This window comes from Heterodontus francisci, chromosome 13 (genome assembly GCF_036365525.1).
Source record: "Heterodontus francisci isolate sHetFra1 chromosome 13, sHetFra1.hap1, whole genome shotgun sequence".
Lineage (NCBI taxonomy): Eukaryota > Metazoa > Chordata > Chondrichthyes > Heterodontiformes > Heterodontidae > Heterodontus > Heterodontus francisci.
The window spans coordinates 73,521,184-73,534,086 of record NC_090383.1 but is presented as its reverse complement, the minus strand read 5'-3'; the positions used below and the strand labels follow the sequence as shown (position 1 = coordinate 73,534,086).

Genomic DNA, 12,903 nt, shown 5'->3' with positions numbered 1-12,903 from the left:
TGCACCCCAATGATGCTATTTGGAAGGATTCCACACTAACAAATATTACACATCCATACATCTGATAAATTGAAGAAAAATCCATATAAGTCCATATACAAGTGGAACAAATGTGATTTTTTTGGGGGCTAGGGAGGGTTTATCTCAACAGGATTGTGCAACATTTATGAAAAATCTACTCAATAATAGGCTGCATGGTGTACAGCTATCATATTTGATCCTATGTTCTTCACTCTCATTGTATTTTACAGGAAGCAGCTTGAGAGAGACTGCAGCTCAATCATGTGTGTTCCTATTGCTACGTTGAATGTTTTGTACAATTAGAAAACCTGACACACAGACACAAAAATATAGCCCAGATGGTTATACATAACTTTTTTTATAAACAAAATTATACACAGACAATGGTAACACACAGATTTTGTGTGAAAAATATTAAATAACATTTTCCCTTAACATTCTGATTCAACATGTTTCTAAGAAATTGCACCAGTATATGTGGCAAGAATTTAAACTAAAATTGCTTTTCATTGATTTTTTTCCCCCAGTTACGAGCTGGTGCATGTTACTATCTATTGTTATGCAACTCCATCCATTTGGTTTTCCACACGCAAATCAATTATTGCACGATGAGCCTCAAAGGGCATATAATGGATGAGACCATTTTTAATTTAACTCCCACAACTGTATTTAACCCTGATGGAAAAATATAACCAGAATCAACAGGACCTGAACACACAAAATAATCAGGTTTATCGTTTCAAGTCTTTCTTCATTAGCTTAGTGGAGATTAGTTGCTGTTACGTGCTTATTGGATTCTCTCACAGCAACCAATCTGCTTTGGCAACCTTTAGATAGTTGAAAGGACATTCCTGCGGAAATCTCCAGACCATATCCCCACTACCATTTTCTTCCCTTCATTTCCAGTTGTTTGTTGCTGTCTATGAACCTGCACAGACCACCAACTGTATAATTCCACAATCAATGACAGTGCAGTCTTTCTTAGGTTCTCAGTTCCAGCATACTGTTAAGATGCTTCAAAGCATCAAGGAGAAATAAACATCACCTTTTTAAAAAAACAATGCTAAAAAAAAAGTCAGCCGGGTCACATTAGACAACTGTCTCCACCCCAACCAGCTTTGGTGTGAGAATTCGAGGAGTGATACCATTGTTTAGGTCTTCTTCAAACTCCAGTAACTGTCCCATGAAATTGAGGTTTGGGGAAATGATTGGTCTCTTTCCTTTAACAAATTTGTAGGCATCAGTCATGGTCATCCGTGTGTGCTTCATCAGATAGGCAATAACAATTGTAGCAGAACGAGAAACACCAGCTTGACAGTGAATGAGCAGCCCCTTGCCACATTGGTGTGCTTCCTCTGAAAGAAAAGGAAACAAAATATGTTATGCTCTGTTGCCAGGCCTGTCAGAGAATACAATCACCCTTCCAACATTTTTTGATGATATTGAAAATAATCAGAATTCAATGTGAGCATCTGAAGACAGATGAATAGAAATCAGATTAATAAAATGAAAATAGGAATGAGAAAAATTACTCAGTGCATATACTGATGCTGTTCTTGCTGTTGTTACCTTGTGTAGTTGATTTTACCAAACTACATATTTATAGAATAGGTTTGCTGCGTGTCCATCATCTTTCATAGATGGAAGGATGCCAACCCTTACATTTCAGTCTTAAATTTCTATTTTCATTTCTAATTGTATAATTGATCTACATTATTTTGCAAATGTCTGTCTCTACTGTTCACCCTATTTTTATGTCGCTAGCAAATGTGCATTTGGAATTGCTCTCCAGGCCATTTATCTATATCAGAAACTGTTAGACATTCAAACAATGGTCCTTGTGGGACTCCACACATTACTCATCTGATAAGAACTGTCTGTTTCCTATTCTTAACTGGCTTCTATCCTTATTCGACTCTGAATTCCTGTAGCTTTGGATTAATTAGAAGTTACCATGTGGAACTTTGTCCAAAGTTACTGAAAGTGAAAGTATATTGAGCAGAAGTATGGATGAAACAGCTTTTTGAACAGACAACAAAAAGGAAGGGTATAAAATATCAACAATATTTGTAACAACCACATTCATATAAAATTCCTCTGTTAAAATAGTGCACAGAGGAATTTCATCTGAATTCAGTAACATGTTCACTACAAATTTCATGATTGGCCTTTAACAGGCAAGCTGCTGTGTTTTTAATTTTTTCACCAATTTCTCTGAATTCAAAATATGGCCCTGCTCTCCAAGTTATTTATTCCCAATCTCCAAACAATAAAAAATCCCAAATGTTACATATGGATGGATAGAGATATGAAACAATTCCTAAAAGGCCTGAACAAGGAACTTCCTGTGTATGTGTGCACAATGCACTGAACCAGTTAGGATGCATTTGTTTTATGGCTAAAGAAATGCCTTAGCACATGTCAAATGACAACTAAAGCACAGCAACATCTTAGGTTTTCTGATCACCTCTGTTAAGTAAAATCTTAATGCAGCTGGTCAGTTGCTAACAGCAATGATCGTAGGTGCGAGCTGATAGAAGCAATGCAAAGCAACAAATACTATAAAGAAGCAATCTTCTGGATCGGTGCTTCAGGGTGCTTAAAGAAGCTTTCTAGAACTACTACTACAACAACAACAACCACCTTATATTTATATAGTGCCTTTAATGTAATAAAACATCCCAAAGCGCTTTACCAGGAGCATTATGCATGAATCGCAGAAGGTTGGTCTGCAGGTACAGCAAGTAATTAGGAAGGCAAATGGAATTTTGTCCTTCATTGCTAAAGGGATTGAGTTTAAAAGCAGAGAGGTTATGTTGCAGCTGTATAAGGTACTGGTGAGGCCGCACCTGGAGTACTGTGTGCAGTTTTGGTCTCCTTACTTGAGAAAGGATGTACTGGCACTGGGGACGGTGCAGAGGAGGTTCACTAGGTTGATTCCGGAGTTGAGGGGGTTGGCTTATGAGGAGAGACTGAGTAGATTGGGATTATATTCATTGGAATTCAGAAGAATGAGGGGGGATCTTATAGAAACATATAAAATTATGAAGGGAATAGATAAGATACAAGTAGAGAGGATGTTTCCACTGGCAGGTGAAGCTAGGACAAGAGGGCATAGCCTCAAGATTAGAGGGAGCAGATTTAGGACTTCTAAAGAAGGAACTTCTTCACCCAGAGGGTTGTTAATCTATGGAATTCCTTGCCCAGTGAAGTAGTTGACGCTACTTCAGTAAACGTTTTTAAAGCTAAGGTAGATATCTTTTTGAACAATAAAGGAGTTAAGGGATACGGTGAGAGAGCGGGTAAGTGGATCTGAGTCCACGAAAAGATCAGCCATGATCTTATTGAATGGCGGAGCAGGCTCGAGGGACCGGACGGCCTACTCCTGCTCCTAGTTCTTATGTAAAATATGACATCGAGCCACATAAGGAGATATTAGCTCAGATGAACAAAAACTTGGCCAAAGAGGTAGGTTTAAAGGAGTGTCTTAAAGGAAAGCGAGGTAGAGAGGCAAAGAGGTGTTGGGGGGAATTCCAGAGCTTAGGGCCTAAGTAACTGAAGGCGTGGCCACCAATGGTGGTGCGATTAAAATCGGGGATGCTCAAGAGGCCAGAGTTAAAAGAGTACAGATATCTTGGAGAGTTGTGGGGCTGGAGGAGATTACAGAGATGGAGAGGGGCGAGGCCATGGAGGGATTTGAAAACAAGGATGAGAATTTAAAATCAAGATGTTGCTTGACTGTGAGCCAATGAAGGTCAGCGAGCATAGGGGTGATAGGTGAATGGGATTTAGTCCGAGTTAAGAGTGGGAAGCAGAATTTTGGATGAACTCAAGTTTAGGGAGGGTAGAATGAGGGAGACCAGCCAGGAGTGTGTTGGAATAGTTAAGTCTAGAAGGAGCAAAGGCATGAATGAGGGTTTCAGCAGCAGATGAGCTGAGACAGGATCGGAGTCGGGCAATGTTATGGAGGGGAAATAAGTGGTCATAGTGATGGCGTGAACATGAGGTCAGAAGCTCATCTCTGGGTCAAATGTGGCAAGGTTGAGAACAGACTGGCTTAATCTCAGATTGTTGCCAGGGAGAGGGATGGTGTCGATAGTTAGGAAATAGAGTTTGGAACAGGGACTGAAAACAATGGTTTCAGTCTTACCAATATTTAGTTGGAGGAAATTTCTGCGCATCCAGTACTGGATGTCGGGTATGCAGACTGATAATTTAGCAACAGTGGAGAAGTTGAGAGAAGTGGTAGGGAGGTAGAGCTGAGTGTTGTCAGTGTACATGTGAAAACTAATGCTGTGTTTTCGGATGATGTCACCGAGGGGCAGCATGTAGATGAGAAATAGGAGAGGGCCAAGGATAGATCCTTAGGGTCCCCAGAGGTAGGGGTGTGGGAGCAGGAAGAGAAGCCATTGCAAGTGATGCTCTGGCTATGATTAGATAGAGAAGAATGGAACCAGGTGAGAGCAGTCCCACCTAGCTGGATGACAGTGCAGGAGGCGTTGGAGGAGGATGGTGTGGTCAACCATGTCAAATGCTGCAGACAAGTTGAGAAGGACGAAGAGGAAAAGTTTATCTTTGTGATAGTCTAATAGGATGTCATTTGTGATTTGATAAAAGCTATTTCAGTACTGTGGCAGGGGTGGAAACCTGATTGGAGGGATTCAAAAGGTGGAGTTTAGGGAAAGTTGAGAATGGATTTGGGAGGCAATAACAGTTTCAATGACTTTGGAGAAGAAAGGGAGGTTGAGATGAGATGGTAGTTTGCAAAGACAGTGGGGTCAAGAGTTGTTTTTATTTGAGAGGGGTGATGACAGCAGGTTTAAAGGAAAGAGAGGGACATCGCCCGTAGAGAGAGAACTGTTAACAATATCAGCTGACTTGGAGACCAAGAGGGGAAGCTGGATGGTGAGCAGTTCAGTGGGAATAGCATTGTGGTAGTAGCAGGTGGTCTCATAGACAAGATGAGCTCTGAGAGGACATGAGGGGAGTTAGGGAGAGAAACTAAAGAAAGATGTAAGTTCAGGGCTAGGGAAGTTTGGCCCAGTGGACTCGTGGAAGGGAGGGACATGGCAGCAGCAACTGATTGGATGGTTTTGATCTGAATGACAAAGAAGTCCATGAGCTCCTCACACTTATACGATGCGGACTACAGAAATTTCTGTTGAGCTTGCAATTATTTTATGCACTTACTGCTGCCTTGATTGTTAGAGTTTCTGCAGCAAATCTACACAGGTCGTCCACAGCTACCCACAGGTGCAGGTTTTTATCCTATATTGCTTCTCATTGAAATAAATGAAACAGTAAACCATTCAGAAGATTTTACATGGCCTGAAATGGCTTATGATTTAGAAAGCTTGATTTTTTTTAAACTTCATTTGAATGATTAACATTTGCTAAATGTTGAAGAAATTAATAAAGAATATTTTCTAATACACAGCAAGATTGAGGCAAGCCCTGCAAAACAATCCTGCCAAACTACAGTCCCTTGGACACTTTAAATATCCATGAGTATCACAGGATCAAAGCCAAACTAAAGCATTTAATTATTATTCTTGAGTGACTAGGTCTGTTAAACTTGATGAAGGCATTATTTGATGTGTCATTTTACACAGATAGATGAAGGATGATCACTATCTCAACCATATAGGAGGCGGGACTCTGTATTCAGAGGGAAGCAACCCCAAACTACAGTCAGCTTTCGAGAATCTGATTGAATATTAATCAGTTCCTTAACTTCGTCACAATAGTGATTTTACAACTGGGCTTCCCCAAATATTTGGGCTTGCCAAATATGCAACTCATAAAAGACTAATTTTTATTAACAATAATTGAGCAGCACTTAGGAGCTATAAAACATTGTAACTGCTGATACATCAAAATGTAAATACCAAGTTTGAAAATGGCAAATGTTGCACTTCTGGAAATCCTTCACAGAATAGGGCAAAGCCAATTCTGGGGCATCTGGAATAGAAAATATGATCTGCACTACTACAGAAGGTATGACAGCTACAGGCTAACTGCAAATCTCATCATTCCTGTAGTAAATAATTTTGCTTTCTTTGCAATTTTCATTTATAAAAGTATCCACACTTCACTGGAATATGGTAACGAAAGATTCTAAAAATGACATTTTAGTATCCAATACTATCTTTCAATAGAATGTGTAAATTATTAATAGTATGCTTTACAGTAAGTTCAAAATCATTTCAAATATATTATATATAATGCAACTGGGTATATTGTCCCAGTTCTCACCTGTGACGAGCTGCCTCAGATTCTATCAGCTATGATCAAGAGTCGGAAATTCTATCCTAACATGTTTAGGCCACAAAAAGGAATTGAAAATCTATCTAAATTATTTTGTCTTTATTTTAAGATAAAAGTACCATTTTAACTGGGGGCAAGTTTTTGGGGGGGCGGAGGGTGGGGCGAGCATCAAAACCACCCAGTTGTCATCAGTTTGAGTCCTGGCAACTTTTAACTCCTGGGCATCATTTATATCATGCCAGCCAAACCTGAAATGGGGATCAAGTGTCATTTGGCTGGCTTCTGCAGTGTCAAAATTGTACAGTCAGCAGGTTGCTAGATGGCACCAAGGTAAGCCAAAATGGAGGGAATCGGGGCTGTTTTGCAGGAGGGAAATGAGGGAGACCGGGCGAGAACAGGCCCAGACATTCCCTGTGGGGCCTGAAGGAGCATGTCTGCTCTTCTTGGCCTTACTATTAAAAAGTTCTTGACTTAGCTTAGAGGGCCTCCTCCAAAGATGTATAATGGGTGACTGAACTGTTACCACCCATTTTACACACAAGCCGAAGTAAAAATTTCTGGTGTTGGACACTAACCCAGGAGGATCAAGAATAAGGGAGTTCATTCCAAGAACTCCCAGAAAACATACATACATAGCGGGTGAGAATGTCCTTTCCTGTTGAGCTTTGCAATGAAGCTAGTTCAAAAGGAAGGGTTGCAGTAGCAGCTTTGAATACTGGCTTGCTTCACCAACCCCCAGACAGGGGGCGGGGCGAGGTCAGGAACTAAGCTCCAGTTTGCTGCGGGCATGTGAAAGAGGTGAACAAAGACAAACAAAGATCTGAAAGCTTTAGCCACGCTCCGAAAATGCTGGAGGGTTCAATGACATCTTTTTTAAGTCAAACAAAATGACCTGCTGACGTGGAGAAGCATGGTTTGTTCTTTATTTTATATCATAATGGAAAGAAAAGTTCTAATCTTTGAAGTAAGAAAGAATTTTAACTGGCAAGGGAGGCGGTAATGGTGTGGGTTAAAATGCCCAACAAGTGGTGTCGGGTTGGGAACCCGACATCATCTTTCCCATTTCCGGGCTTGACCCAGGTGGGTTTGGAGGCGAGAGGGGATCCCCCATGCAGCTGTCGGGAAAGTAATGGCCTGTTTGAATATTTTACTGTATTTTAACCCTGCATTCTGGCTTTAACAGCCAATGCATGCATTCCTCGAGCTGTCTGCATCTCAGCAGGGTCACAGAGGCACAACACAGCGAGGACTGATTGTGTAATGAAATTGACGTGCTGGGAAGACTTTAAAGTCTGAAATTGCTAAGTTTGTGGTCAACCACAGTGAGCGACTTATACTTGTAGGATTATTTCTGACAGCCTGAAATTACTACATTGTGGGCTGAATTTTATGAGCCCCCCTAAGGCAGGGGGCCCATTGCCTCCCTGTTGCAATGCAATTTTGTTGGGGGCAGGACAGGCTTGTGCTGGTGGGTGGGGGGGGGGGGTGCCCCTTCTCCATGAGCTTTTTGTGGCTCACAGAGGGCCCCGCCAGGAAAACCTGCAACTCCCTGAAGCATCCTCCCCCTGCACTCAATGCCCACCTTCCCACCCCCATCCCTGAAGCAGCCTTCCAGACTGGCCCCAGTGACCCCGCCTCACTTGCCTTGGATCCGAGCTCTAGCACTGGCCCTGGGTCCAAGGCCTCTGCAGTACTGGCAGTGGCCTCCGCTCCTGGTGACGCTGCTGATACTGCTGAGCTGCCGGCACTGTGATTGTGGCCCAGTTCTTGGAGGTGGGATCCCCATCTTTAAAGGGAGAGAGATCCTGGTGCCGGGCTGTTAATTAGCCCAGCTCCGTAGAATCACTCCGGGGAACTCCAGCTGGTCAAGGCGGAAATCCCCTTGCCATTTCGGTCTAGTACCGGGAGCCCTACTGTTGGCACAAAATCCAGCTGTGTGTGTCAATTTCAATATTTTGGAGTTACTGACTTGGAATATACTCACCTTCATCTCAACTTCCTTGCTGTCAGTCTTCACTGCAGCATGGGAGCAATGTATGCAACAGCCTGGACCTCTGATGGGGAACAACAGGAGCAGCATCAGCAACACCAGCAGCAGCACCAACTGCCTTCTCCTCAGACACATGCAGCTCCACAGGGCAGACAAGATGAACACAGAGATCCAACTGCAAGGAGGCGAGATGTCCAACAGAGGGTACAGGCAGAAGATCAGCTCACTCGACACGTGCAAACACCAGTGGCTCAGGAGGCTCAGGATTTCATGGCAGATTGTTGCTGATATCTGCAGCCTCCTGGAATAAGACCTCCTTCCCAGTGGATCAGGTGGGCACGCATTGCCAGTGGCCATCAAGCTGCCTGTCATTGGAAGGCCACTCCCCCCAAAGATGAGGGTAAGTGCGAGGTTAGCTATACTGTTGGGGATGTGAGGTGCCTGCAGAGAGAGGAATGAGTGGAACTGCAAGGAGTGTTGTTCTAATGAGTGCTGTGCAGGAGGATGCTGGGAAAGTCAAACTGTGGTGATTGACACCTGGACGTGTTACATCACTCACCATTCCTGCCCTCTTCAGGTCCTGGATCCTCTAGGTGCACTGTCTCCATGTTGGAGGGACCACACTCCGACTACTCACTTCCATGGCCTCTTCTGTGCACACCTTGGTTGGAGAGACTGGCCTCTTCCTCCTCCCTTGGGAAACATCACCTCACCTCACTCCCTCAGATCCTTCAGCAGGACCTCCATGTAAGAGGAAGAGGTAGGGGGGGGGGGGTGGGGCACCCTTCCCAGGTCTCCACATTTCTGTAGTTGCTGAAGCCTCAGAAATCCATGTGCCGTTCAGCCATTCTCACCCCTGCTGGGATCCCTCTCATTAGAAATGCTTTGACAGTTACGGCATGTCATCCCGCCTGCCCTCTCTGAATGGTTGGAAACCCATGGAACGGGATGGCAATGCCACGGCTCAGTTAAAGAACCACAGCAAAGCCGATTCTAATGGGTTCCCTACCCGCTACAGGTCTCACCATTGCAGCTGTGTCCCTCATTGGAAAATTCCATCTGGTGAGTCCAATCATAACTTACTTGCAAAATAAAACAGCTTGTTGATTTGTATCAGGCCTCATTTCACTAATTGTTTGCTTGATCTGCTCTCATTGCAAGTGAAGAAGCATGTTTACAGAAGACACAAATCCAATCCAGCTCATATAGGCATATTTTTGTTATGTCTTTGGAATGTGAAACCACAGAAGTGGTTATAGGTCAGTGTTAGTCAACTCCCATAGAGTAGAACATAGACTGCTTACAGTAGCAATGACAATACTGGACCAGAGAATGTATCTATTGCACTTGCAAATTTGTAACCATTAGGGTTACAAAAGGGAACATGTTCGCTTTCATTTAAGAGGTCAAAAAAAAAGCAGAACCAAAATTTCAAGTTAGGAATCAGCATTCAACAGGAAATTAAATGTAGGTGGAGAAACACGTGCCGGTGCTGGTGGGGGAGCGAGCGGTGGGAGGCTGTGGAATTCCAGATTTGCTGCAATTGGATATTTGGCCTAGGATCACATTTACACTACATTTTGGTTCATTTATTTTCTAGATTTGCAGGCTGCGAGACTACAACCTCAGAATACTTTGGCAGCAAATTATGTTACAGTAAAGGGAATTTTAAGAGCTGCAAACCTTCCAAACCACCTAATGAACTGCATGTTATAATAAAAACGTCTTTGTCAACAGAAACACGGGATATACTTAAGTTATAAGATGGTTAGAAACAGTAGATACTGAAAAGAAAATTACCTATGAATTCAAAGGCCTCTTCGAAATATTGCCTGAGATTCTGCTTGTTGCTATCAGTGGCAGGTAGCCGTTTGTAACAGAAGATACCTTTCTCATAATGATAAAGAGGCAGATGGGTAGTTACGTTGATGATGTAGCCAACATTCATCCGCTGCATTTTTTCTATATCCTGAGCATCCTGCTCGTTTCCTAGAAACAGGAAGGGTAGGATGGGGGTCAGCTCGGCATTTTCAATGTCAGGGGTGGTGGGGATGGACTGAGGTAGCTGTGTTAGAATTGCTGAGGCTCCCCTTGCATCTGGGCACTCCTGAAGCTGCAGGGAGTGATCACAGAGATTCTCGTGGTGTTGTTTGAAACTGCTGTGCCCACCTTTGAAAAGAGAAAAAAATTAGAACACAGTTAGCCACGCGTAGAATTCCAGAACATTCCCAGTGCTTCAACCGCACTGTGTTAAACTAAATCAATCATTCACATTATTCTCAATTAGGGTAGTCAGGCAATAATGTTTTTACGATAAGACAAATGTCAAACAAATCTAGTCGTTCTTCTGTTGCACTACGATACGCAGGCTACAAGAATATTTAGAACAGAAGGAGACTACTTGGCGTACTGTGTTCCCACTTTGCTAGAGCAATCGAGAACTAATTCCACTGCCCTGCTCTCTCCCCACAACCTTTATCTTCCTCTGCTTCAAATGTTTATCCAACTTCATCAAATATTTATCCAACTGCAAACATGTGTTTCATTATTATTACTTGATTAAGTCACCAAGTTTTATAAATGGACTTTTGTGCACTTCTTTAAAAATAAACTGCTGCTAATAATTGGTCTTTACTTTAAGTGTTTCACAATTAGTCCCCAATAACTCATGGTTCTTCAACTTTTAAAAAAATTCTTTCAAGGGATGTGAGCGTCAGTGGCAAGGCTAGCATTTGCTGCCCATCCCCAGTTGCCCTTGAGAAGGTGGTGGTGAACCGCCTTTTTGAATTCCTACAGTCCATGTGGTGTAGGTACACCCACAGTGCTGTTAGGGAGTGAGTTCCAGGTCTTTGACCCAGTGACAGTAAAGCAACGGTGATATACTTCCAAGTCAGGTTGATGTATAGCTTGGAGGGGAACTTGCAGGTGGTGGTGTTCCCATGCATCTGCTGCCCTTGTTCTTCCAGGTGGTACCGGTCGCAGGTTTGGAAGGTGCTTTCGAAGGAATGCGAGTTGCTGCAGTGCATCTTGTCGATGGCATGCACTGCTGCCACTGTGCACCAGTGGTGGCGGCAGTGAATGTTTAAGGTGGTGGAGGGGTGCCAGTTAAGCAGGCTGCTTTGTCCTGGATGATGTTGACCTTCTTAGAGTGTTGTAGGAGCAGTACCTGTACTAAAATTGGAACTGGACAAAAAGGCACTGTAACCGATTTTAACAGTGGCTGGCCAGTTTTAACGGAGAAGCACTGGCCTGAAAGTGGCATTGGATCACCGATCACCCTGTTTAGATTGATAAGGGTCTTTAGATGGGCAGCTGGAGAACCCTCCTGTTTCAGATGGCAGGCCACTTTCAATATGCAGAACTTGGTCCTATGACACATCTGTCCCATTTCAAATTATGAGGTACAATTGGACACAGAGCAAGTTCTGTTCATTTATGCCAGCATTAAAAGGCATAACCAGTGGCCCTTAAAAAGGCGGCTGGAGGCTGTTCAAAAAGCAAGCCAAAACCATTTACATCTTTTATTTTTGTGCGGCCAGGGGAAGCAGGAAAGCTCCTTCTGGCTCCGCAAAAATACTCTGCCCCCCAGCTGGCCTTTGCTCGGCCATTCCCCACCCCCCAGGGTTCACCTCCAGCCTACCTGAACTGTCAGTCAGCTCCGCACAGGAGCCAGCTGATTTGCTGCTCTCCTTTTGCAGAAAATGTTAAACTTGGTCCTCTGTGTCTTTAGGAGGATCGCAGAGTTAATTTTCTGCAGCGTTCTTATGTTCATTACGGCTATCATAATGGAAAAAGAAAAACAACTGGTGGTGGCTCATATATTGTTGTATACACTGAAATATGGCAATGTCCCTACTGGAATACTTTACAAAGAAATAATTTACTACTTTCTGTCTTTTATATTGCAGCAACACTCCCATACACCACAGTTTGTCAAACAGGGATTAAATAGCCAAGAACTGTTGAGCATTCTGGTAACAGAACCTATTTCCAGAACTTACAATAGCTCTTGGCTATTTAATCACAGTCAACATCCTAATACTGCCATCATACTTCAAAGCTGGTTTTCTGGACTCCAATTCTGTATAAGATTTTTAAAGGTTAAACCACTTAATCAAGGGTGGGAATCAACAGATTTCAGCACCTGTGTGCCTTGAAGCACAATATGAAATGTTGTGTCATGATGTAACCATTGAGATTCTCCACCAACATTCGTTTGATTCACTCATTACTTCTAAAATGAATAAAATCCACCTATGGTCAGTTTACTATAACTGAACCCAAACGCTTGCTGTACTAGTATGTAGGTTACACTGCAGCTGCCAAATGCCTGTATTAGTGCAGGACTGACTCTTGGAAATGGTCTCATTTGGAAGAACTTCCCAGGTCAGGAAAACAACATCTGGATACTGCTCCCAAATGTGTTGTATAACATGGGCATTGCTTGTAACACAGGATTGCTTTCAGAACACAGAAAAGCAGTCAGTTCTGTGGTTTTAGGTTTCTTGGATACTTTCAATGAAAGCCTAGAGCAATCTTAAGGCTACACAGTAAACATGTGACTTTTTCTGTAGTACGTTTTTGCAAAATGAAGATCATTCCTGTGGTTGTCAATTTATACTTCA

At 42.9% G+C, this 12,903-nt stretch overlaps 1 protein-coding gene across 1 annotated transcript in view; it reads right to left on the bottom strand.

Moving 5' to 3' along the window:
- Positions 1–375: 375 nt before the first annotated feature.
- dusp10 (dual specificity phosphatase 10) overlaps positions 376–12,903 on the bottom strand; it is a 52,851-nt gene continuing 40,323 nt past the window's right edge. Inside the window, exons 3-4 of the mRNA XM_068044969.1 lie at positions 10,079–10,447; positions 376–1,376 (exon numbers count right to left, since the gene is read on the bottom strand). Coding sequence (XP_067901070.1) covers positions 1,111–1,376; positions 10,079–10,447 — 635 coding nt within the window. The 3' untranslated portion in view covers positions 376–1,110. The remainder of the gene's footprint in view (positions 1,377–10,078; positions 10,448–12,903) is intronic.